Below are 27,718 nucleotides of genomic sequence, written 5' to 3' on the forward strand. Positions count from 1 at the left end.
CAGTCATGTCAGGGACAGAGGGCGGGTGGTAAGAGGAAATCACCATCAACTGGGCACCCCCCTCCCCAAAAACCATGGGTTTGTCTTTGGGAGGAGGGTGTGGTGTGTGTGTGGGGGTGGGGGGTCAATATAAGTTATAAATAGTATTCTGTTTTTCTGACTCAAATCATGTTGCACCCAAAATGTCAGCTGACTAGACAGAGCAGAGCTACTAATTTTAGCCATTCTGGCTGTTAATAATCATGAAAAGGAGTGTAGTTTTAAAAGAAATTGCTTGCGTGGTGCTTTTGTTTTGAGTGTAGAAATACAACAGCTAGTTTTTGTACTTCATTGTAGGCTACTCCATTGTTGGAAATAATTGACTGTTCTGTCTAAGATCTAGTAACATTAGTCATTACTTTTAATGTTGAAATTCTGTACTATGCTTGTGTGATACTTCAGTGTTGAATGTTCTTTTTTCGTACTGCATGAGATTGATTACCAAATATGTAATGGAGGTTTTGACACAGTGCTTATGGCTCAATGAATTTATTTTTTGGGTAAATGTTTTGTCAATTTTACACATCCTAAAAAGTAACACATTTTGAATATCTTCACAGCATACATATGTTGTTGTATGTAATTCCACATAAAATGGATACGAGATCATCCTAGGTGTTTTAAACAACAGTGAAATTCTGCAGCACACCAATGTTACGAAAAGAAGCTGATCTGGATGTCCAGTAGCCTACCACTTGCTGTGCAGTAACGAAGTGATTGCTAATACTTTTGGCCCAAAGCAGGAAATCCATGGAATCCATTTTTAATTTATTTTGTAATGGGTACAAATTAGGTGACTTGTCATGAAATCATTATTTAGTAGATGACTGATTTACAGTGCATATACAATCTAGTCAGTTTTTAAATTGAACACCTCCACAGGGGTTAAAAAGGTTAAAGGAATCCTTGATCCGCCTCATGATCTGGATTGCTCCAAAATCTAACGAGTTCTACCATGGCACATGCTAAACAAAATTTCATGAAAAGTGGCATGATCATTTTTGAATAATACCAAACAGACAAATAAATGAAAGCAACCTCCCTGGCAAAGGTAAGAAAAAGCTCCTATCATTGTACATGAAAATGTGTCCCTCTAGTGGTCAGCTAGCATAAAAAAAACATTTCCGAAAAACATTCAGACTAGACTTGCTGTTTTGAGCTGATTAAGATGTAAGATTGATTCAAATTATTTTTAATGATGGTGTGTGATTGTGGTGAAAGAGGTGCATACACAACACTGTTTATTGAATAATGTATTGAACGGGGCAGCCGTTAGCCTACTGGTTAGCAAGTCGGAACTGTAACCGGAGGGTTGCCGGTTTGAACCCCGACCAGTAGGCATGGCTGAAGTGCCCTTGAGCAAGGCACCTAACCCCTCACTGCTCCCCGAGCGCCGCTGTTGATGCAAGCAGCTCACTGCGCTGGGATTAGTGTGTGATTCACATCACTGTGTGTTCACTGTGTGCTGAGTGTGTTTCACTAATTCACGGATTGGGATAAATGCAGAAACCAAATTTCCCTCACGGGATCAAAAGAGTATAGGCTACTTATATGTAGACCTATTCTACTGACTGATTACTCTACTTTTGCAAATATATCTGCAAACACTATGTGGCAGTTGTTGAATGTAACTGACAAGGGTGTAGAGTGAGAAATGTTTTGGAACAAGTGCTGAATTGCAAGTACTAGTGGTCTCTAAAATGGAGGACTGCACATTTCTGTAGCAGCCTAATTATGCAGGCTTCTATTCATTCTCACTACAAAAATGTTGTGTAACCTGCCTTATAAACACACACACACACAACTTTATCTATTAGTAGTCTACCACACACTCAAAACAAATCTGCTCAATTTGGGGTGTTTTTGTTATAAACAGCATACATTAGCTTGAATAAAACCAAGGCTTCCAGCTAGGGAATCATCTAGTTTTGCTAATTGGCAAAGCAATTTTCCTTCTCATATTACCCGGAGGTCAATGCGCAACATGATGACTTCAGCTCATTGCATGGACATTTGTTTGGTGGAATGAATGTATATTCATTTCCAAATAATTTGTTGTTTCAGATGAACACAGTGTAGCACCTTATAGGATATGAATGGCAGAAGATTTAACACTGGGCCACTTAGAAGAATGGCAGAAGAATCAACACTGGGCCATTTAGCAAATGCTGAGGTAGTCATCTCAACCTTCAAAACATCACTCTAGAGAGATTTAGAGTGTCATCTGAAACCTTTCTTCTCTCAGGAACACTGAACATTGAACTGAACATTCTAGATGTTCTAAAAATGCAATTGGAATCTGTAGGGACTGCAAGAAGAAGAAAAAACGTATTGGAACGGGGCTTAGAAGCTAATAAGAAAAATGGAAGTTCTGCATAAAAGTTTAAATTGGTAGTGATATGTACACACTGCACCATCCTTCAGACAGACATTGAGGTTTCAAGCTTCATTGTGCCACATGGCAGTCTTTGAGGCTCTAAAGCAGCTTCGTATGAGTAAAAGGAGGAATTGGCTTGTAAATAATCAACAAAAACACAAGTCGAAGACAAAGAATTACACACACTTCCCAGGCTTCATCACACCTTTTTAATGAATGTGACAAGACTCGTCTCTATGTGTTTCCTTTTTGGAATGGGTCGCACCTGAGCAACAGGGTACATCTCAACATGAAGTGCAAGTAGCCGCACACCTCTACGGAGGGGAGCAATGTGTAATGTGCAAAACCATACAGGTACTCATTAAAGGGTTACAGAACGCAAAGGACAAAGAATAAAAAAGAAAATAAAAATATAACAGGCCAGACAGCTGCTGTCTGAAACAGGTCTGTCACAGATCGGCTTCAGAAGGCATCGCTATCCAACGTGGTGGGCCTAGATGCAGAGGGCAGAGATGCAGAGGGGGTGATGAAACAGGCCCAAGAGAGGCATTTGTACACCGGAAGAGCCTAAAGCATCCACGTCACGTCCTGAACTCCTTTGAACATTAAAGGGGTGGGGGTGTGCGTTCTATCACAAGAGATACCCCTAGACACAGATACTGCAAAAAAGATCATACAGGGAAAAAAAACAACATTCCACTCGCAGGTGTAAAGCATGAACATCATGAGACGGGGGGGTTAATCCTTGGCACACACAAACGCTATTCTGCTAGCCATCTCCACCTCCCCAAAAATCTGCACATTCTTTCTGTGAGCACCAGCAAAGAAAAACATGCCCAACTCCCAAAAGCACACTTGAGACACAGCAGGTCGTTTTTCTTGCCATCCACTCCTACTCCTCCTCACTGCCAACTGCAGAACAAACTTGAAACGGACAAAATTGAGAATTATCGTAACAAAATAGACTTGAAGGCAAACTATTCGTAGCAACCAACTTGTAGAGGTGACTTGATTGGACTATGGCCTGGGTAATGTGTAATACACAATTCATGTGCTTGATCCCTTCCTAGTTCCTATCTTTATACCAACAGACCAGGCAGAACACACATCGTGGTGGGAACCATTTTACGTGGCAGCACTACATACTTAAAGCAAATACATCCTTAGAAAAAGAAAAGCTGAAATGTACAAACACATTCATTAATTCTTGAAGTCTAGCTCTTCTTTATTTTTTTTTTGTATGTGACTCTCCATAATCAAAAAGGCCACTTAAAGCATTTTTACAACTGCAGTGCTAACAAACTTGTATTTTTTTTTTGTTTTGTTTTGTTTCAGAGACCATTAAACAACGAAAAAAGAAAATGAAAAGAAAAGAAAAAGTTTTAAACTTCCCCATTCTCTTATACTGGCATCTAAATTGAAAAAAGCAATTCCCACCGCAACATATACACATTTAAGGATGGTTTGCAGTCCATGCAATTGTGCACAGCCAGCAGCACGATGAGATGCCGTTTCGTTTGATATCTGAAGTGGGTGGATAGAGCATCAGCCACCGAGTGCGTCAGCGAGTCCAGGTAGGGGTGGGGGTGACGGAGAGGTGGACGGGTCTCATCTTTTTCTTGACCCTCCCACCACCCTGTCCCACTGCGCCCCAGAGCAAGCCTTCAGCCCGACTTGAAGAGGAGGATGGCCACTTGGCCCAAGTAGAAGTAGATGAAGTGCTTTGTCTCGTGAGTGACGTAGCTGCCGAAGTTTCTGCCCACGATACAGTGCCATGTGGGGTTGTACTTCTTGTCAAACTCCTGCGTAAAAGGGCGTGTGTGTGTGTGTGTGTGGGGGGGGGGGGGGGGGGGGAATACAAACAGAAACATGACTTCATTGTCAAGTCAGCAAAAAACATGGCTTTCAGAGTCTATTGATGCACAAGAGGTCATGGCATCAACAGCAGTCAAAACAGTTTACACAAGACAAAACAAAAAGGCTTCACCTTTTTGATGTAGGCAGCGATGTCCTTCTCGATGTTGTACTTCTCCATTGCTTGTGTGGCACAGTCCACGGCGTCCTGCTGCATGTCCTCGGACATGTCAGCATTCTTGATCACAGCCTTCCTGTCAGTCATGGTGTCTGCAGGCCAGCACAAAGAAGACATGGCAAACACACGCAAAGGAGTTACAAAGTGAAAAAGAAGTCCGAAAACGGAAATGGAGACAGTGAACGCATTCAGTATTTTAAGAGTTAAGTCCCCCCCCCCCCCCACCACCACCACCACCACTTCCCTGTGTGACACTAAATGAGTTCTTTGAGAATAGTTAGCTCATGAAAAGATCCATTTGCCTGAACTCATTTAGGAACATCAGATATGGCTACGCTGAGAATCACAGCCAGCCTCAGGGGGCCTGAGTAATTCAGGCCTCAACATGGCGTCTAGCCTCTACTTTTCACTCAACACAGACCTCCTTCATAGCAGCGCAGGCCACCCTTCACCAATGAGCTCGAAATTAGCAGCTGGCTATGCAGCAACATTCCAAAACCAATGCAAGAAGCATGGCTCTTGTAAGCACTTAAGTGGTCAGGTATTATAGGTTTTATACAATGTTTTTGCACCAGGTAGTTCCATCCCTTTATGGTCATTGGCTACAACTGTAGCATTGTAAATGTACGAACTGGTTCCATTCTGCGTTGTATGAGCTTCTACATAAGAAGAGAGTGATGTTTTGGTTCCTCATCCTAACTTGGGAGGACGTTTGGCTCACACCTCCCAGACAGTCATGGGCCAAAGATTGGGGAACTGAAGGAATCAATAAATTACTTAATAAGCTCATCGGCGACGACAGGCCATCGCTGTGGGCTGATAGCACGCGGAGATAATAATCACCACTCTCTCTCATTTAACCGGAGAGTCTCGCATGTCAGTAAGCAACCGGACAATCAAAACAGATCACAAACTGCTACTTACTGACGCGTATGAAAAGGTCATGTGACTGGTCAAGTGCATTGATCCAATTATTTGGACTTCAAACAACCATTGATTAGCTACCACCTATGTGGTCTCAACAATTATCCTTTTTGACGCTGAAAATTGCAACTAAATGTGGCATGTTAATTTGTTACAGTGTAACCTGTAAGAAATGAACATTTAAATCAACCACCGTCTACAAAACTGTATGTGATATGCAATTTGAAGCACAGGCAATCATTATCATTATTAAAGCATGTAACTTCATAGGGCGAAAGCTTACAGCCATGGCCATAAATCCGCATAACATTCTCTATCGATTTGTGATTGAGAGACGTTTCTGAAACAAACTTGCTTAATCAGTCAGTGTCGTTCACAATAATACAGTTCGTCTAGGTCTCTAAGTAGGCTAGTTCATGACACTTACCTTGACACAAGGATGACTACTGCAATGATAGCTCCGGGGAATTGTATGTTGTAGCTGTCGAGCTCCACGTTTTTAGCACACCTGCTATCTCACGCTGAGACTGTCGATTAAGATTTACTCACAGCAAATATGCGGGTATCTGCCCCCCCAAAATACCTCCCCCGCCCTAACAATGCTGCACGCAAGGGTCCTTCTCATTGGTCGAGCCGCCACCTCTCCCAGAGTGGTGCATGCGTTTTCTTCTAGCTCCATCCTGCCAGCATCTTATTTCATCCCATAATGCATCATGGATGGAGAAGCTGGAGAAACATCCAATCCTGAGCTGGTGTGTCAGTGTGGTTTTTTTTTGACTGGCGCCTCACAAGTGGATGAGAATTGCAAACGCTTGGGGGAAATACATATTTGTAGTATCTGTCACTCCCCGATGTGAGTCGCTACCCGATGTGAGTCGCGCATGCGTCACTTTGCTACTTTGCCACTACCTGTGCTGTTAGCCACAGAATAATGACATTAGCCTACACAGCAGTAATGTATTATTTAGCGTAAGGCATCACATTTTCACGGCATAATCTCTAATGTCAGTTCTAGATTAGAGGCTGAAGTAGCCTGCTAGCGAGAGACTTCTGTAATATCAATAAAAATTATGAAGTTTGTTCACTGCTGGCAAGTAAGTAAGCAATCAAGCACAACAAAGGCTGTCACTTGAATGGCGTTTGCTAACGTTAGCAACCAAACAATCTTAGATAGCTAAAACGTTTTTGAAACAGAAAAGTGAATTATTTTATGGATTTCAGTCAGATCCCTTGGCGTTATGCCGTAAAACCTATCAATCTGAGCATGCGTGACTCACATCGGGTAGCGACTCACATCGGGGAGTGACAGTATCATTTGGAAGGAGGAGGCAGATAGTTACGTGATGACAGGAAAATCACAGAGACACCGGAAGTTATCCTAAAATTAGACTGATGTATATAACGGCGTGATCATAGCTTCCAATTTAGATATTATTTTTGGTTATACATAACAATACAGGTATTGAACGTTACTGTAACCCAACAGAAGAGCAACGCAATGTTGACAATAAACAGACAATAGTGAAGCATCAGAGTTTCCTCATGCATGAGTGTCCGGATATTAATCCATATTATAGCCTTGGCCATCTCCATGAAATAAGACTGCGATGCACAGTGTGCACTGAATAACGAACATTCGCTCACAGCCTATGTTTTAAGGAACAATCGTTGTCTATTCTCTCAAACTTTACCAGCTTGTTCAAAGACGGAAGCATCCATATGTGGAGCAGTCATGCCTTTAAAGATTGAATCTTTATTGAACAAACAAAACCACATTCACGAGGCAAAGTAGCGGCCCCACTTCCTCACTACTTGGATAATCCAAGATGCATGCTTTCAAATCATCCATTAAGATAGCCTATCCCGCGAGTAAGAGCTGCACTTAACCATATGCAACTTAATTGTATAAAGCATGCATGTCTATTAGCATCTCTACCTAATACTTTACAGTAGGTTATTGATCTACAGATGGGTCTGGATGGTTGCAGGCTACTGATAATTTCAACCTTGGACTTGTCTGCTCACCAGAGGCCAGTAATGAGTCAGATAAGGCTCATGACTTCAAATAGTTTTATTTTGATGGTCAACCAGGCCAGCCCAAGTATTTGTCTATTTATTATGGTCACATCAACTATTTGTAGCCTATGCCAAATGAATATCATGGTGAATGTAGCCTACATTGGAAATGTACTAGTAAAACAAATTTACTTGAACTGTGTGGACAGAGTTGCATGCAGTAATAAAATGCAACTAAATACTGAATCTAAATACTTCAACAAGCTCGAAATAGTGAGGCATTTTGTTTAGTAAATAAACGTTCATCAAAGTGGTTGTTACTGTGTACATTTTTACAAATAGTGGCAACAATTCTCAATCATTTCCATACATTTTATTTATAAATACATATTTGTAAAATGTGATTGTTTTCAGTAAAGGAGAAATTACACAGTTTATGAAAAGAAGAAAAAGACAAGAAGTCTGTTTATGGTCAAATGTTGAACGTGCATGCTCTAAATCAGGTGAAGGTAAGGTTAATAAATAATGGGACAGTCACTGTTCCATACACCACCATGTTGTTAGACAGCTTTAAGCAAAATGAAATTCTGTAGCTCAATTAAACAATGTTCCATTATATTGATTTTAAGACACCTCACGATTTGACTGATAAATGTGCAACCACTGCATACTCAATCTGTTGGATTAAATGAGGTGCTAATCCCAATTCATCTCTATGCTCTTTGGCAAAAAAGAATTAAAGTGCTTTATCTCATTCCCACAGGGAAATCCTTAAAGCCTCTACAAATGACCCTGCTATGTTCAATCTAAAAGCTTTGATGGTATACTGTAGTGTACCCCTTCTCCTGTCCCAGATGGTCCTTGTCATTACATACACCATGTGTTTCTTAGTGTGCTTCCTTGGATTTTCAGACTCAGACTGATTAACTCATTCAGCCTCTTATTTTTTTTTAAATGGCTTTAATTCATTTGTATTAACAATCAAACAGCCTCCACACAGTAGCCCCTGCAGTGGATTCAAGGCAAAGTTGAATTAGTAATGATGGGCTAAGGAGCTTTGAGGATAAACTGTTAGGATAAGATGGGGGAGCCAGTACTTTTTTAAATATATATAACAAAGGCCATATATTTAGGCATATCTTACATTAGAATATCGCCTTCATATGGTATTGGTGTTTTGCTAAATGCAAGACTTTATAAGACCAATATGTGTAACTTGCCCCCCTCTGTCAAATGGACCCTTGGTGACATATATCTTGTTCCACCTGTTGAGTTAAAGGGCTTGAAACATATTCCAGTAGCTTGGTAATAATACAATATGAGTCATTGTAAGTTTTTGATGAACCATATAACTGCACTTCTCTTTGAAGACCGCCAGAGTGTCCCATTGTCAAGGTATGTATTTGCGCCATTCCTCCTTCCTTTTCCTCCATGTGATGTCAGCAATGCCAGCGAAACGGAGCCAAGGTGTCCTCCCACAGTTCAGGTGCCAAGAGGTGGTCCCGGACTAGTCGTGGTGGAATTTTTGTCTGGGATAGACGCTGCGTGTAGTCGATCAAAGGAGTTGTAGTGCTAAACTCAGATATACCTGAGTTGAGGATATACCTGAGTTGAGGATATATCCCTTAGTGCGTCTTCGATTCGGTACTCTGTTGCCTCATGTGCGTAAATCGGCTACAAGTTCTAGTCCTGTTTGGACTCGCAGCTTCAGGTGGGTGTTAAGAACAAATTCTTTGCTATTGAGGACATAGTCACTATTTTTGAAAGGTATCTATTTTGATATTGAAATACCCCTGTGTCAATTGGTATTTTGATGGGACATTTGGTTTTATAGTATGGCTTCCTTTGTAGTTTGTAATTTCCATGAAAATATGTCATGTCTTTTTGGGAGCAGACTACAAAATGAATTAAGGAAATATGTCCGTGCTCCCCTCTGACCTGTTAACTTTATGGGACACTAATGCGCGACGTGCGTAAAAGGAAAGCTGGCACACCGGTTTGGTCCGCAGAGCCTTGTGATGTACGCACGACATTTACGCAATTTTATTAGAGACTCCTGTGAGTTAAACGGAACTGATCAAAGGTGTATTGTCTCAGTCTGCCAAGCAACCTAATGTCTTTTTTCCTGCTTTTGATATATTGTTTGCCACAATTGTGTGCCTCTCGAAAAAAACATGTAAAAGATGCTGGTCCGAAGACTCCAGCTGTTTCCCCCCGACCCAACATTTGTTTCCCGCATAATTAATGTTGGCAAGACAGTACTCTTCCCCTTGGGTGAGAATTCGCATTTACAGGATGTGTGAGTTGTGCTCATATTCTATTGGACACGTCTTATGGTGAAATGGGTTGTAAGGAAAGATCACTCGGACAAAGATGATTGTCAGATGATGATGACGTTATATAACCTTGATTTAATCGCGATGATGATCATGTCGATGCGTTAAGTGGCTTAAACGTGAAAGTGCAAGCAGCGCGATATATATGCGTGAGCATACGCGCTAAGCACATCAACATATTGTTGTGCCCCACTGATTTTCTGCGCCGTTGCTATTGTTGCCATATCCTCTCAGCTCTGGCCAAAACGTGATTCACATTATGCCCTCGCAGCGTTTAACTTCTTCCTCCTATAGTTCTTGACAAGGAAGTTTACTGAAAGCAACAGAAGTTCCTTAACAACCACGACAGAGCACTAAAATGTTAACCTACAGGTTCTTGGACTGGTCGAAGTTTATCATCAACTGTGTGATGACATGATACCACCGTGCCCTTCCCGTTTGTTGTTAATCCCAGTGTCGTGGTTGGTAAGAAACGATTTTCTCCGGACTCTTGTTAATTGTGAACCACGCCTGACACTTTTCAATGGGGTCAAATGATTTCGACTCGCACTTTTACGAGGGAAGTTCAGTTAGAACATGTTGGGGTATTTTGGGCGTGCTCTTACAGATGTCAAAGGTGATAAACACACCGTTTGTGTGAACAGAGTGCATCTAAAGAGGCATATAATATCAGTATCTGAAAAACTCCGTGATCAGGGTTCTTCAGGAAGTTTCTCAGGAAACTTTTATCTAACCCTGAAGCAACCTCCAACATTCTGCTCTTTGTAAAGATGCCTATAACCAGGACCGGTCTTGAGTGGCTCACACAACTGTGCATGTGTAGACTTGCCTAAATAGACACACTGGGAGTCTGTACTGTAAGTTGCTAAACAGTCTCTCGCTCTCTCCCTCCCTCCCTCCCTCTCTCTTTCTCTATCTATCTCTCTCACTCAGTCTCTCTCACACACACACACACACACACACACACACACACACACACACACACACACACACATTTTATACAGAATAGGAGGCACATTTACAGACACTCCCTAATAAGTCATATTAGATTGACATTTAGGGGAAAGTGAAGTTCCATCTGGGTACAACAGCCCTGCATTTCTGTTCATTGGAATTCAGAAAAGACTCTTATGGTGTTGTCAATGAGCGGTTTAAAATGTCATAAATGTGAAGCAATGTCACATCTTCATACATCAGTGATTCTCAAACTGTGGTACGCAGACACTCTCTAGTGGTACTCTGGTAGTCTCTGAGATTATTTTGTCTTTATGAAAAAACATCACTTCAAATTATATCAAAAATAATAAAAACCACAGAAGTTACATTTAAACTAGTTTTTGTCTTCATTGAAACAAGAGGGAAAACAGTATGTATAATGTAATATACAATACAATGTAGTTAAACTGGCCTAGGGTACTGTATTTTAATGATACCATGATATCATAATGGTGATACTTTGAGGGTCAATTGTGTTCTGAGGTGGTACTTATTGTGAAAAGTTATTTGAGAACCACTGTCATACATCATTCATAGGTATTCATATATATTGAGCTCATTTTAAAAGAAATACAGATAGAAAGACAAAATTAACCAAACTAGATAGTGAGAAATCAAACACAGAAGTACTGGGCATCTTTTTTCTTTACAGATACGTTATGCTTAGTTGATTAGTTTTACTGTAAACAGTAAGCCTTGAGGGAATTGTTGTGCGTGCCTGAACATATTTGGGAACTGGGAGGAAAAGAGAGGGATGGGGCAATTCCAGTCACCTCAGCTGACTCATGCCCAGATCCCTGTTGAGGGGTTTGGAAGAAAGCGCCAGATCAGTCTACAAAAAGGACAACCTGACGGGCTGCCAGTTACTTTTCCATGATACATGTGCTGCCCCCCAGAAGAAAAATGTTGAGATGTTGATGGATTCATTGCTTTTTAATGTTTCCTGTCTCAGTGACCACTCTGGATATTGTCTGAGAAATGAAGGACATTCATTTTCCCATGATATTAAGTACCTATCAGTGCCCATCCGTGCGATTAAGCGACGTGGGATACATTCCAGCATTTTGACTCATCTACAGCATTCTGCTTAATCTACAAAGATTCAATTTCCTAGTAATTATGTAAGGGATAATGTGTAGAACGCCGGTCATTATCGTAAAATAAGTCCCGACGTGGCGAATAGGACCCTGACGTGCATATTTTGTTTACTCTTTCCTCTGAACTTCGCTGCAGTGATGGAGTACAGTGTAGAATGAGATAACCCAAAACATAAAAGATACAGTATTGATATGTTAATGTTTACCATCATGGAATGTCCTTTTTGTCGCATATGTTTGGTTGTTTGGCACTAGTGGACTAGTCCGAGTCCTAGACTAAACTAACTTCAGTGAAGAACGCCATAAAAAAAGAGCTTTCACTCTAGACTAGGCTTAAACCATGCCCAGGAAACTGGTCTATGGTGTTTGAACCGTTTGACCTTGAATTGAAATTTCTTCTCACTATTTTTATAGCTACACTCAGTGGAAGTAGGGAGTGGGCTGCGTACTGTGTTTTCCTGAAACCTGAAACAATTATTGTCCCTCACAGCTGGTGCTGTTTAATACACATGGGACACAAGTTCATGGAATCCAGTCATCCTGCCTGTCGCATATGGCCACAGATTGTGCTATAGTGCTTTACCCCTGTCTGAAGCTCTACTTACATTCACTGGCACATAGAAGTAGTATTTTAATCAAGACTACCACTAACAGATTGTTCAGTTACTTGCCAGCCCAAGCATTACAACAGTTGTCCATGTCTGTTTGTTGTCTGCGATCGATCTCCCCTCATCCATTAGAATGCTCACACTGAACGAGTTAGTCAGACAACAGTATTGCCTATTGTCTATCACAAAAATGTGGACAACAAAACAGATTGACTTTGTTTGTGTTTGTCATCCAGTGATTACATCTCAACTCCCGCAAAGTGTTCCTACTGAACGATATACGCTCTAAACTAAGAACCACACCGTAGCAGATTATTGTCATATTCTGAATCGATGTGGACTCACTATTCTCATCCGTGGAGCTGGAGAAGTGATAAATCGATCTACATCCCTCAGATCAATGGACAGTCCAGTGGGATGATCTTTTAAGACCAGCCTGAAGTCAGTCCACTTCACTTTCTGCCTATCAGAGGGGGGTAATCTGTCCAGCGTGGCTATTTTATGGTGACAGATAGGCTTAAACTTCAAGTAGGCCTGGGAAAGATTGTCGGTAGTTGGACTAACTGACATTTTACCTTGTGAAAGTATTTTCTGACTTGAATAAAGATATTGTGGTTATCAGGCTCTTGTGTATATTAAGAAGGCTATTGTTTGGCAACATTGTTGTGAATGTCTCTCATTGGGAAGTCAGGCCATTGTGTTGCAATTGTATCTATTTTTCACGGTTCCCCGAAGTCTGCTGGTCACTTACCCAACACTGTGCAGGCAGTAGTCCATCATCCAGCACTGAAGTTTGACGTGTGTTTTAGACACTCTTTCTATTTCTCTGTGTCTTCTCTCTCTATATCTCTCTATCCATCAGTTCTCTATCTCTCTTTCTCTCTATCTCTGTTCTCTCTCTCTCTTTCTGCCCTCTCTCTCTATCTATCTGTTCTCTCACTCTCTCTCTCTCTCTGTTCTTTATCTCTGTCCTCTCTCTCTCTCTCTCTGTCCACACTGCTGCTGCTGTTGCTTTCTACTCCAGTGCCAGACTGGGATGTCGGGAGTCTTGCGGAGCAGCAGACAACATGAATGAGTGCTCATCTTTATCAGTGCAGAATCAGTGAATATGAAGAAGCACCCTATCAGCACAGGGGACGATGCACAGGGGAGTTGGTCAGCATGATGGAATGGTCTCCAGTGCCTCTGACTTTCCCCAGACAACAACCATCGTTCCTAGAGAAACTGCTTTGCATATTCATGCAACCCATGTTGCTTGTTTCTCATAAATGTATATATCTGGAGGAGGGGGGTGGGGGGTGGGCTGCTCATGCAAAAAATATCAGCTTACACCCTGAAAGAAAGTTGCATGCATGCAAGAACGAACCCCCTTGAACAAGCGGTTATGTGCTTGTGTGTGTGTGTGTGTGTGTGTATCTGCCTGGTAGTCTCAGATTATCTCCAAACCCTAAAGCTAAATCCTGCACTGTGATCATCCTTTATCCTGCGATCAGGCAGGGCTATGCGTCAAGTTCAGTCTTGAATTTGCCGATAGGTTATTGAAATGCTTCCGTGAGAAGAAAGAGAGAAAAGTGCGAGGGGATTTGAAGCATTAGGCAGACTTCGGCTGGACCTCAGTGTCAGTTAAAGATATTGAGTCTTTGGTTGTTCAACCAAAGTTGCAATACTCGTCTTTTCTGGCACTTGGATGTTTCTATTAATGTGTGTGTGTGTGTGTGTGTGTCTGTTTGTGTGTGTATGTGTGTGTGTGTGTGTGTCTGTTTGTGTGTGTATGTGTGTGTGTGTGTGTGTGTGTGTGTGTGTGTGTGTGTTTATGTTTATGCTTGTGTGTCTGTATGTGTGAGCATGTGTGGGTGGGAGTGACTGCATGCTGGAGAGGCTTCGTTCCCTTTTAAGTGAAAAAAGTGGAATATTTTGAGATGTGGCGTCTCCCTTTTTTGAACAGTAGACCGCCAGACTCGCTTTCCCCGACTCTCAGTGATATTTTTCAGAACTCCCTGTATTTGAACCTAGTCGTCTCTCTCTATCTCTTTCTTTTCCTCTTTCTCTTCCTCTCTCTCAGTCACTCTCTCTCTCTCCAGTCTAGTTATCTGAACTCCCTCTCCCTGTTCCATGAAAAGCTGCAGCTATTCTCAAACTTTATCCATGTCTGTCTGTGCAAAAAAAAAAAACAGAAGCGTAAAAAGAGACTCTTTGTCATCCCCCTGAGTCTTTGTGTTGAAGACTTGGCAAGCATGTTTCTCTCCCGGTCCATCACCCTAAGAAGGCGAGTCAGGTTTCCTCTTTTGGTCCTTTTCAAAGGGGGCATCATTTAGCAAAATGCCCCTAATGAACACAGTTTCCTGCTTCCCAGCAGAGAGAGGTGTTGATTGGTTGTTTTTGTGCACTTTTCAAGGCCCTCCGTGATGGAACATCCAATGGAGCCTCCCAAATATAAAACACAAAAATCAACAATTTACTTTACGTGGGCAGTGAAGCATGGAAACTTTGAGCGAGTGATCGTTTTAGTGAGTGTAAACTGCTGGCCGGTGCTGGCTTGGACGGCATGTTTAAGAAAAACATTCTAAGCTTCTCCTGGACTGGAGGTTTGCGTTTCATGCAGGAAACACATATTTATAAGCAAACACTCCTTTGCAGGCCATCTCCCAACTTGAACGAGGACAAAGTCTGCTGTTTTACACTTATCTACTGTAGAATTACAACACTGTTTTTTCTGATGTTTTAATTTCATATCCTCTCATAGAATAGCTTACCACTAATAGGAAACCATTGGAACAGTCCCAAAGGACATTCTTGGGTGTGGCGAAGTTGGAAATCAAAGGCTCAGACCACAAACGAACCCCTGAGGTAGACAGACAAACAAACACAGTTCGCTGGCATCTTGAGTTTTGTGCGCCTGCTTCAGCGTTGTGCAGAGATACAATCGCTGGCATCTCGGCCTTTGTAACTCTCAATCTTTGTTCTCGGCCTGTACCTCTAATTCTCCTTCCCTGACTCTGTTTTCACTGAAACTTTTACTCTGACAACCGTTGCTTCCACTCTCCAAGCGTGTTGAGATACAAAAAGACACATATTTTCACAAAATTCCTGGAGAACCAGTTAGCCGTGCTAATTCTATGCTAATTCTGTGTAGAGACATACAAATGAGAGACAAATGCATCATTCATGGCTCTTTTCTCTTCTGGAAATGGTAATGATCATCATTACCCTAATTGGCAGAGAAGACTGTTTTGCTACTTCAACACTTTTTGGCCTGATCAATCACAAGAGTGCATAAGTCATAAAAGCCTTGCCTTGCTCACATTGGTGATTTTACACAGCTTGTCCCACGTGTTATAAGCTTCTTCAATCAGTAAAAAAAAGCCTGGGACTTTGGATTTGCTGCAGGCTAGACTATCTTCATCATATAGGGTTGGTGTCAGTAGCTTAATGCATTGTACTGGCAGAGGTAGCAGTACCGGTAATCCTTCTTTAGCCTTTCAACTACTGGGCTTTTAGCACGTGTGTGTGGTTTGTTGTTGCGTGCGCGCGCGCGCGCGCGCGTGTGTGCGTGTGTGTGTGTGTGCGCGCGTGTGTGTGTGTGTGTTTGTTATTTTGGGGCCTCTGGGAAGGAGACTTGACTGTGCGTACGTTCTGTACGTATGCAGACTCTGAGCAAGTTAAGCCCTCACTCTCCGTCTCGTAAATCCCAGCGTCTCGACACACATCCTCCCCTCTCTGGGCTCCCTACACTTGCATGCGTGATGGATGCACACGGAAGGGGGCATGGCCTTTTTGGAATGGGGGGTGTTGCGTATGTGTGTGTGTGTGTGTGTGTGTGTGTGTGTGTGTGTGTGTATTGGGGGGGGGGGGGGCAGCAAAGGGGGTCTTGAGTACGATTACCCTCCCATAAAATGGACGGTCTGAAGTTTGTCAAGACGGACTCTTTCTGAGCTTGAGTCGTCTGCTCTTAGAGTTGGTCATTAGTCCAGAAGCAGCAGCGATGCTTATCGCTCTCTCTGCTCTCCCCTTCCACCCCTGATAGATCTCTCCTCCGCTCTGAGTTCATTTGTCCGAGCACTTTCAGCGACGGCTCTTCTGCTTCTGAGGAATTACCCTGTGATGGATGACAAGAGACAGCGGGAGGAAGAAACAAAACCAAGCAAAACAACAGAAAAACAATTGTCTGAAGTTTCAGCACTCTGCGCTAAGACACATTAGAGACTAGGGTGAGATGGGGGTGGGGGATTTATCTCTTCGTCTCCCAGGGTGATGAGAGTATCCACCATCTCAGATGGGGGCGGGAGTGGGGTGGGGTGTGTAAATGTGGAGTCACAGGAAACTCTTTTTCTTGCAGATAACCCTCCCCGCTTCCCTCACAAGCTCCACAGCTGTTTTTTCCCCCCAGAAGTCCAGGAGTGAGGTCACAGGACAAACAAACATGCGAGGACTGACCTATATCGTTCCGTGCAGCACTGTACATTGTGCTGTTATCGGCCGCTGAAAAACTTCTTACCTCCACCCCACCCCACCCCAACACACGCACGCACGCACACACACACACACACACACACACACACACACACACACACACACAGACTCCTACTTGCAGCCCCCTAGAATGTCTTTTGTGGAGGCGCCGTCGTCTGTTGATTGGATTTCTGAGAATTCCAGTGGGAGTTCTTGAAATTATAGGTCCAGACGTGGAGCGGCGAGGGGGGGTGTCTCCTCATGCCCCCACCTACTCTCCACCCCAGACTTACATACACCGGATTGTACACTACTTGTAAATTCCATTGGTTTTATGCATATCATAAAGCCATGACCAGTCTTTAGGCTTCATGGGGCTCTTAATGTTTAGTAGAAGTGAGTAAGAGGCTACCATCCTTGTTTGGCTCAAATGCAGTTAATACAATTTAATTACAGTATCGGATAAGATGCACCACTGGGACTGTATGGCTTCCTTGAAAGGGACAATGTAACCATAACAATTTCAAAGAATTATGATCATACCTACGACCAACACTGTGTAATAGGTTTTGGTCTGGAGGTATAGGCCATTGCTTTGTGTCTTTGCCTTGGGAAAAAAAGCCCTGACCCCATGACACCACATAAACAATGGGAAAGATAAAGTTTACACTGCGTAGGCCGAGCACAAACACTCAGCCATTCAATCATGCAGAGGAGCATTGTTTAGGGCATTCTGACAGACTGTGGGGTGGCATGCAAGTGTATACACCAAACATACACACACATGTGCGCACACACACACACACACACACACACACACACACACACACACACACACACACACACACACACACACACACACACACACACACACACACACACACACCCCCCGGCTGTGCAAATATGACAACCTTAACTGCGTGGAGCACCTGGACAGAGTAAGCATGTGTCGGGGGCCTTTGACAGCATGGGAAAAAGGGGTCCTTTGATATCAAAGGAAATGGAGCAGCATTGAGTCGAGCCCTGCTCATGGGTGATTGTGAAGGGGGCAGGAACTCTGACCGCCAGTTACAAGAGGGTCTATTCTCCTCAAGCTGAGAGGATCATATTCACACATATAATTTGTTTGACTGTTAGTTTGTTTGCATTATTTTAAAATGTTTTACACTAATCCAGCTCCACATAATGACTCTAATTCCACAAATGAATGATACTTGCGATTTTTCACTTTTTTTCACGATTTTACACTAAAGCAGTTCTGTAAACAGTAGGCATGATGTATTATTACCCGAGAGGAGGAAGAATATTAGCTTTCGATGTCGCAGGAACTGGTTCACAATAGCCATGCAGCCTCATTCATCACAGGGAACGTTCTATGATTGCTGTAGAGCCAGGAAGTAGGTAATGTGTGATAAGGTACAGTAATGAAATACCTTGTAGATACCGGCCCCTTAGATTCCACTAGAACCTACTGCATCATACAGTATATGGGGCTGATCATTGATTGTATCTCCTATTGCTCATGAATAATACTGATGGTTATATGACAAATTCTTCAGAGTGACCTTTTTTACCCACAACAAATAGTAATTTTCCAGACGGGGATTTTTAGACGAACCTTAATCCAGGATTAAGCCCAGACATAAACCTTAGACTAAACTTTGAAAGCAGATCCTCCACTTAAAGACTTAAAACGTTCTTTTTTTCTCCTAACAAAATCCGTGCAAATATTTACTATGAGTCCTAATGCATTCAAAATGATGTATGCTGTAAACATACTGAGATCCGTGGCCCACTGGTTAGCACTCTGGACTTGTAACCGGAGGGTTGCCGGTTCGAGCCCCGACCAGTGGGCCGCGGCTGAAGTGCCCTTGAGCAAGGCACCTAACCCCTCACTGCTCCCCGAGAGCCGCCGTTGTAGCAGGCAGCTCACTGCGCCGGGATTAGTGTGTGCTTCACCTCACTGTGTGTTCACTGTGTGCTGTTTGTGTTTCACTAATTCACCGATTGGGTTAAATGCAGAGACCAAATTTCCCTCACGGGATCAAAAAAGTATATATACTTATATATATATATATATATATCTCATTGTGAAGTCATTGTTAGTGTAGCAGGTGTGGTGTATAATTAGCCTGGCGGGCCATCCTATATCATTGAAATGTATAGTCTGGAATCGAATCATTCACCTGCTTAATCCAAGGGCCGGGCAGATAATTGTCTTTCAAACTGCCTAGGCATGCAATAGGCCAGCGCTACGACCATATCCGTATCCGGTCGGCAAAACGGCAAATACATCCTTCTTCGAAAGGAATGACTTAAGTGCATTGTGTTGCTCTACGAAAAGCACAAGTCCAACTCCTCCAAAGTTGACGCCGATTCAAACAACCGATCTTCGTTCGCCATAGCCACCTTCCTTGTTGTTCACCGTCGCAGGATGTCGTTATCCTGTTAAGCCCGCCTTAAGACTCTCTAACGAAATAGAGCGCTGTGATTGGAGAACATCCACGGTGTTAAGCCAATATAAATTCCTATGGTTCGATACTAGACGTACAGGCTGAGCAAATTAATTTGCCGCCGCTAGGGTGCGTCTAGATTTCTAGGCTAGTGTATAATCACATGCACGCTGAAAATTGTGAATGTTGACACGTGTCTGTTGGTAGTCAACACCAGCGGTGTTAAACGTGCTCCCAGCGCTGACGTGTAACGTTGGATTGGTCCTCTAGGTGCTATCTCTTACTGATGTGGGCCCTGACTGACTGACTAAAAGCAGCTGTGGGGCTTGGCTGCGTATCACTCGGCTCCTTTGTCCATCATGCTACGCTGACCTTTCAGCTCAGCCAGATCTGCTTAGAGGTGCCAGTGGGTGGTGGTGGTGTGTGTGTGTGTGTGTGTGTGTGGGGGGGGGGGGGGTGCTGGGTTGGAGGGGCAACTTTGGTTTTTGGCCAAAACAAATCTGGGCTCACAAAAACTGTTCACTCTGTGTTTGCTTATATAATTGTGAAATAGTTTGTATACATACACCATCAAACACACATTTGGGCACTTTTGAGTCAGAAAGCACTCCTCCTTCAGGTTCCATCAATCTACAACCCCTCTGGAATATCCACTCACTCATTACATGGTGCACTACTGTAATGAATATCCAGCTTTATTAATGGGTCTTTTGGGAGGTGGGGGCACTCCCAAGCCCCAACATTCCCCAACGTTCTCTGTTCACCTTAACAAAATGATAACGAAAAAGGCCAAGTTTTAAACATTCAAATGTATTCAGAATGATTGGTTTGGCCTCATGCTGTCTGCTTTCAGCGGTTTAAGACACAAAACACACATACGTCTCTCCCCTGCCACCTCCCACCAGCCTCACTGTGAATCCAAGAGCGAGATAAGCTTTGTCATATTATTCTCTCTTCAGCTGGCTTTTTGGCTCATTACTGTCTTGTTTTTCTCTGCTGGCACAGAGCGGCCTGGTTTCTCTCTCGTCGAAATGATCCACTCTCTAACGGCCTTCCTCTGAGCACCATTGTGTGAAAGTTTGCTTATTATTCCACTGCAATTAACATGCCGACAGTAAATCTTTATTCTCACACTGTGGTTCCATGTGACATTTTCCTCCTCCCAACCCCTTGGATCTGATGTTGATTGAATGTACATGTGTTAATAACTCCTTTGTGTGTAGTTGGTTGAATTTACATGAATTAATAACTTTGTGTGTAGTTGTTTTGTTTTGAATGCATGATCTTGATTGTCAATGAAGGAAAGCATTAATAAAGATAGACACTAAAAAGACACATTTCCTCCCGATCGTTGTCCCCGACCCCGCACGCACACACACACACACCACACACATTACAAAAATAGTCAAGACACACAGAACACTTGAAGACTGTCACTGGGTATAGCAGCATGTTTTCGTGAAAAACCTTCATGGTTTACCTTTACGTAACTCCCGTGTGAAATTGCTCTTGCACTTTGCCATGGGCATTACTGCACCAACCTGATGGTTGACTGTTTCTCAGCGGTCTGACAGCTCAGTCAGCCATGCATGCTGCCAACAACCTAAGGCCCAGGACCCTGCAGCGAAATCAGTATCGGTACTAGGTGTCCTACTGGCTTAAAGCTGGCTCGTCCCTGTAAATCTACAGACGCATGCGCACGCACACACACACACACACACACACACACACACACACACACACACACACACACACAAACAACCTCATCCCAAATCCTCTTAGTCCTGGGGTATTGTCGCTTTGCTGTAAGAGGATCCATAACACTCTTAGGCATGATTGTTCTCCCAGAGAGGAACCCTTGAGTTCTTTGGGTTCTGCAGGGTTCATTTTCAGCAATGTAAAGGCATCCGCTTATATTGCTTACACAAGTTTCTAGGACCTTAAAGGAGTTTTTTTTAGAATGATAACCCAAATACCCCTTACAGGCCCTTGTCATAACCACTAAATGTTATTGGGTGTTAGGGAGTTAGGGTGCTGTGCTTCTGTGTAGTCTATAATCTGTCACCTGCCCCATTTCAAAGAAACCAAGCATATGTTGTTTGTCACCGATTTACATTCTGTCAGACAGAAAGTGTCTTCAAATGACCGTACACTGGATGTGTGCTTTGAAATATGAAAACGCTATCTTGACTAAAGCAAGCACAACTCCAAATGTAAATGTGTCCATTTAAATGTATATATTTGAATGTATGTAACAGTGGTTTAGTGTTGTCATCTGTGATTGCTGGTTCATCTTGAGTGACCATGTGTGTGTGTGACCTCTCCTCCTCTGTGTCCTGTAGGCCTGCGGCTGGCGGTGGGGATGCGTGTGTACACGTCTGGCGAGCAGGAGGCGGTCAATGGCACCGACGTGCGGCTCAAGTGCACGTTCGAGAGCAAGGAGAACATCAACCCAACTCTGCTCACCGTGTCCTGGACGTTCCGGCCCCTCGGCCCCGGTCACGATGAGTCGGTAAGGGAGCGAGAGATGGGTGCTAGACAAACAATTTGTTTATATTTATTATATTTGTTTTAATTATAATACAGATATACATTTAGAATTGTGCTGCAGAAACACTTTGTTGCGAACGCAAATAGCTTGAATTTCTCTTGTCACAAAGGATTATCTCTAGATGTCCACCTACTTAGTGATTAAATGATCAATGTAAAATGGAACACTTGTAAAAAGCACTCTACTCCCCGCATGGTCAAATCAATGTCCGAGTTTAGACTGAGTCAGAGTGGTCAGATAAGGGTGGATGGGGGACACAGGGGACCATCTGTTATGTGCGGTAAGTCACAGCAGGAAGAGATACGCTTGATTCTTGGTTGATAAGGGTCTTGTTTAAATTTCTAGAAAACAGACAAATGATGGAAAAGGACAATGTTTTCTGTTTTTTTTTTATGTTTTGTGTTAACAATATAAGTATTATAAGTTGAATTTCTTTAACTTTTTTAGTTCTTATTGCATTTGACTAAATTCCATTAATCCTTATCATGAATGTGACTAATGAATGTAATTCTGACTTTTTTTGTTGTTGTTGGTAAAATACAGTACCGACAGCACTGCTGTTGTCTATAAACATGAAGGAAAAGTTGGCATGAGTTTACACACTTTGACCATAAAGGGGTAGCCACTTTGAATGGCTGATGAATCCCAAATTCCGTGGCTGGGCAAATACTGGTAATGCCTCACTTCAGCGTTTGGGATGGTTTGCATGACACCAGCCTGAGCTCTAGGGAGAGGGGGTTCCTAAGGCCATTACAGGAGAAGGGGGGATCATCCAATGGAAAACAGAGGTGAAAACAGTGGTACAAATGAGGAATAAGACAGATGAAGATGGGAAATAGCTAGATGACACACATGTGCTCTCTCTCTGCCACACACACACACACGCACACACACACGCACACACGCACACACACACACACACACACACACACACACACACACACACACTGCACACACACACACATGCACACTGACCCTCTACCTGTTCTTGGCCCAGGTGTTCTACTACCAGGTGAAGCCCTACCCCCCATCTGACGGGCGCTTCCGCAAAAAGGCTCAGTGGGCCGGGGACGTCATGGCTGGCGACGCTTCCATCATCATCAGCGAGGTCAAGTTCACCTTCAACGGAACATTCAGCTGCCAGGTGAAGAACCCGCCTGACGTGCATGGGAACCCGGGCACAGTGAAGCTCACGGTCGTCCACACAGGTCAGTCTCTGCTCATGAAGACTTTCTCTCAGGACCACTGCACAGGAGGAACTGTTACATGGGAGAAATGAGTTGTAGGGCCCTATCATGACATTCTAAAGCGCATCGTCACTCGTCAAAAGCTTATTCAAATTTAGTATGATGTCCAGTCCACACTGGGAGGGGTTTCGTTATCAAACGTCGAGCGCATGGCGCAGCAAGGTGTTCCTAGGTTTTTTAATCAGTCATATTGATGTGTTTGGGGCGTAACATCATTTAAACCAATGAGAATGACATCTGTCATTCCCTTTAACGGCGCAAAGCGTGATGTCAAATAAATGCATGCAAATGCGCATTTGAATGAGGGCTGCTTGCGAGACCATATGGAATAGTCATTCCACTAAACCATGCTTTATTAAAACCTAGCATAGCCTTCATGCATTTGCACTCGTCTATTATTTGAACTCATTGGCAAAGTGAAACTAACTTCACCAAGGTGTCAGTCAACGACAAGACAAGTTATATGCAGTTACTTTCACTATTGACTGACAATGGGTTACCATCGAAAACATAGGCTGAAAAAAGCAACACTTACCCAAATATTGCTCAAATGACTGAACAAAACAACATTTATCCTGCAGAGGAGTTGCTTATATCTCGTGACTGTGCTCCATACAGGTTTCTCGCCTCTCCCCTAATCACTTTTAACCGTCATTACCAATTTGCAAATGATGGTGAATAACTACTCATCATGAGATGTACAGTATTTCGTAATATCTTTATTCTAATTATGTTTCCCATTGTAATCAGGCAATTTGTAATGTTTTGCATGGACGTGCGCTGGTGTGCGTTCATGAATGATAGAAGGATGGTGCGTGCACCTGGCCAATATGACTGTTGACAATGTGCTCTTAAAATAACATATAAACAACTCGCCATAGACTTATGACCAGGTGTACAATAGCGATTTTTAGACAATGCACCAGGCCACTCCCTAGGTTGTTAATTTGCCACACCCATGGGTGCATCGTTTAAAAATTAAACGTGCAAAACAAGGAATTAAACTTTGCGCTAGGTGGAAAAACAAGTTTTACGCCATGCGCCAGGATGCAAAATACAGCCCGTAATGTTAGTGTTTTTTTTTTAGAGTGTAAATATACAGCAAAGGAGTCATCAGTCCACTGAAGTGTTTGTAGCCATTTTGTTTTTTCAGATTTGTCATTTGTTGCTTCTCTTCCCTCTGCCCCTGACATCTCTCCTGCTCTTTCTTTCTCTCTCTCTCTCTCTCTCTCTCTCTCTCTCTCTCTCTCTCTCTCTCTCTCTCTCTCTCTCACCTCTCTCTCTCCTGCTGCAGCCTCTTTCTCTGAGATCGTGGTGGTGGCTGGGATCATCCTGGGGGCCATCGCTCTGATCATGGTGCTGCTGATCCTGGTGCTCTCCATCCGACGCTGCCGCAAGAAGAGGCAGGACCGCGATCGGGCCAGCGAGCTCCCACAAACAAGGAAGGACCCTACCATGTGGTGAGAGCCTGCTGAGAGGCCGAGGGGGGGTGAGACTGTTTGGCGTGTGTGGGTGTGTGTGTGTGTGTAGTGGTGGTGGGGGGCAGTTATTAATCTTTGACTGCCCCCACCCCCACTCCCACCTCCTCTCCACTCCACCCAAGCTCTGTGGGGGGGGGGGGGGTTATGGTGCTCACCTCTTGGACTTGGATTTCACTAAAGCACCAGTCACACGCTCTCTGATGGAGGTTTATGGGTGTTATTGGCGAGCTGTGGACCAGACCCGACCCGACCCGACCACTCCGAGGTTGAGGACAAAAAGGCTAAAGAGCTGATGGTGCCTTAGTGTTTTATTTTTCATACACACTATACCTACTGGAAGCCATGCTTCAACAGCTTCAACAGCTTCACCTTTCTGTTTGTTTGTCTGAGATTTGTTTTTGTTTAAAAAAAAAAAAATGTAATTGTAAATATGCTTTTATGGAAAAAAAACAACAACATTCACAAGGTGAAGTCTGAATATTTCTGAGGTTATTGTACCATGCTTTTTTAACACACTAATACGGCTTTTGGGGTTATCGAATCACTGCAACTTTCCTGACCCAATGATACCTAGCAACCGGCTGTCCTTGGTTGTTCAGGTTCTGCGCGGGCGTTGAGAGCCACCTCAAGGTGATTTCTTGTCCCTCGCTCATAAGCAGCCAATGGGCTATGAACATCTTGTTTTAGTCAAGGGCATTTTTCTCAGGATTGCATAAGCAAACAATGTTCAACGCATTTCAAAGACGTGGTAGATTCTGCTGATATTTCAAAATGAACTCTGGCTGGAAAAGTAGCTGGTGCTTTAGTAAGACTCTGCTGCTGTTAATGCACTTCCTTTTTTGTTACGTTTCTGTTACTGCTGAGGTTGAACAAGCCATTTGTCTTATGGTCTCCTTCTCCCATCTCTCTTCCTCCACCTCTCTCTCTCTCTCTCTCTCTCTCTCCCTCTGTATTTTCCTCATGGTTTGGGGTTTTCAGGCCTTTCTGAGTGTTTTGCCTCTGCTCTCTATGAACAACAGTGCTTTCAAATTTGTAACATCACTCCAGAACACATTCTGACATAAAAAACAACAGATACTGCTGTTGTTCGAGAGAGCACTTTCTTTCACCCCACTGACGTGAAACACAAAGATTTTCTCAGCTTTTTCATGGAAGAAGGCTCTGGAACACTTGCTGCATACAATGCTACACAACAACCTCCAACAGGAATTTCCTGTTTACGCTCACATAATTTGACCCTGTCTTTTACTGTGTGTGTGTGTGTGTGTGTGTGTCGTATGTCTTTGTGTGTGTGTGTGTCTTGTCTGTGTGCAAATGCACGTGTAAAAACAAATAGCCACCCTTCAAAAGCAGTGCACCTCTATGTGGAAGTGGAATCGTTTGAAGTTGACAGTTCCGATGGCATGATCTCGGGCCCGAGCACTCCAGAGTCCAGCTCCTCTGAGGAAGAGGAGCCGAGCTCAGACGAAGAGGGAGGCTCAGACTCAGACTGACACCGACCAGCAGCCCCTGAACAGACAAGACCAAGTGTATGGAAACAGCGAAGACGAGAGTGAAATATGGGATCCTTAAGTACTTGTGTCTGGAGGAATGTTACAAGGAATCCCGAAGTATTTGTTTTTCATGCTGTCCCGCTCCTGCCGAGCGGCCGCCGTGATAAAATGGGATGAAAGCCGACCCGGGATGAACAGATGGGAAATGCACTGCCAGAGATGCAGGCCTCTGCCAAGTGACCAAACACAGTCAAAATCAATGTGGCGTAAGAACCACACATTACATATACATAAACTGCCCCCATCATACAGCCATTTTTAGAGGCGTTAACACATGCGCTTAGCTTCAAAACACACTGCATATAAACTAAAAGATAAAGTATTTATGACTATTTATAACTGACATTGTCTACCACAACATATTGCAGAGCTAGCTGTTTTCCAATGGAAGCCTGAAGCTGCATCATGAAATTCCAAGACAAGAGATAATAATGTTGCACTTATATGTGAGAAAGATTTTGAAATTTATTTTGAAGTTTAACTGTTCACACTGTTTTACATTATAAGAATGTACAGTGACATGCACTCAAATTGCCAGCTGACTGTTTAAAGATCCCTTGGCATGCACTCAGTGAGTGTCAGGTGCCAAGTGAATTATGTGACTTGTAAAGCGATTTGAACAGTTTGACAGTCACAGTCTGTCAGAGGGACATCCACCAAGCACAAACGCCACAGATGGTTAAGCCTGACACCTACACAAAGTATTAACCTTTGCCCTACCTATCTCACTCTCCCACTGAGAGGTGTCGTAGGTGTGAGTCCACTCAAGGCTGGGCTGCTCTCTAAGACGACATCTCTCTGCGGCATCTGAAAGATCCAATGTGTGAGCCTCACTGGCCTGAGGCACGTCTGTACCTGAGACACTGAGTACCATGCCACACCACACCCTTCCCAAATGCCTTTCCTCTGTGGTCCATGGAAAAAAACAAAAATTCCATGCCCATTCCAAAAGCCAGCCATTCCGCTGCCAAGACATTCCCAGCATCGTCTGATGCCTGCCATAGAGGAGATCAAGAGCGGCATTCCATATTATCTGACTGTTCAGAGATACGCACACACACACACACACATGCTCAGTCGCTCTCTGTCTCTGTCTCTCTCTCACTCAGTCACACACACACACACACACTGTTCCTGTGTTGATATACGCTCATCACTAGACACTTCAATGTATTTTCCCTGTGGCTGTCAAGGGTCATGGGGAATTGGGTGGCTCTGAAGGCTTCAGCCGCTGACACTTAAAATTGGGGTCGATTGCACCTTGTGCGTGTAGAGGTGGCCACTGGGCACACTCACACTCATTGGTCTGAAAACCCTTTTCACTGATGCATGTTAACTTGCAACCTCTCTGTGGTGAAAACTACTAACACAATTTTAACATGTCTTTATATAAGATGTTATAGGAGCATAATGACAATTGTCCTACATGAAGTTGATATATTTTTTATTGTTTTATTAAAATATTTCACCTTTTTCCACTGAATGGTATTCTTCCAAATGCCAATGTAAAATTGAATTGTAGATTTTTATAATAAAAAAGAATGATTTAGAAGTTACTT

At 43.2% G+C, this 27,718-nt stretch overlaps 2 protein-coding genes across 2 annotated transcripts; one reads left to right on the top strand and one right to left on the bottom strand.

The window, feature by feature from the left end:
- Nucleotides 1–2,611: 2,611 nt before the first annotated feature.
- Nucleotides 2,612–5,906, bottom strand: dynll2a (dynein, light chain, LC8-type 2a). Its single transcript, XM_076281520.1, has 3 exons — nucleotides 5,800–5,906; nucleotides 4,404–4,540; nucleotides 2,612–4,218 (listed from the first exon to the last, which is right to left on the bottom strand). Exons 2-3 carry the CDS (start codon nucleotides 4,533–4,535, stop codon nucleotides 4,081–4,083), a joined length of 270 nt encoding a protein of 89 aa, XP_076137635.1. The 5' UTR covers nucleotides 4,536–4,540; nucleotides 5,800–5,906; the 3' UTR covers nucleotides 2,612–4,080.
- A 2,970-nt stretch (nucleotides 5,907–8,876) lies between these two features.
- On the top strand, nucleotides 8,877–27,715 carry LOC143121706 (myelin protein zero-like protein 2). The gene is made up of 5 exons (XM_076282249.1): nucleotides 8,877–9,099; nucleotides 21,670–21,839; nucleotides 22,876–23,086; nucleotides 24,420–24,585; nucleotides 25,943–27,715. The coding sequence occupies exons 1-5, from the start codon at nucleotides 9,048–9,050 to the stop codon at nucleotides 26,097–26,099; spliced, it is 756 nt and encodes a 251-aa protein (XP_076138364.1). The 5' UTR covers nucleotides 8,877–9,047; the 3' UTR covers nucleotides 26,100–27,715.
- The last annotated feature ends 3 nt before the right edge of the window (nucleotides 27,716–27,718 follow it).

This window comes from Alosa pseudoharengus, unplaced genomic scaffold (assembly GCF_046254945.1).
Source record: "Alosa pseudoharengus isolate Yale_2024_CS ecotype anadromous, Long Island Sound unplaced genomic scaffold, YU_APseudo_1.1 YU_APseudo_1.1_scf_13, whole genome shotgun sequence".
NCBI lineage: Eukaryota > Metazoa > Chordata > Actinopteri > Clupeiformes > Clupeidae > Alosa > Alosa pseudoharengus.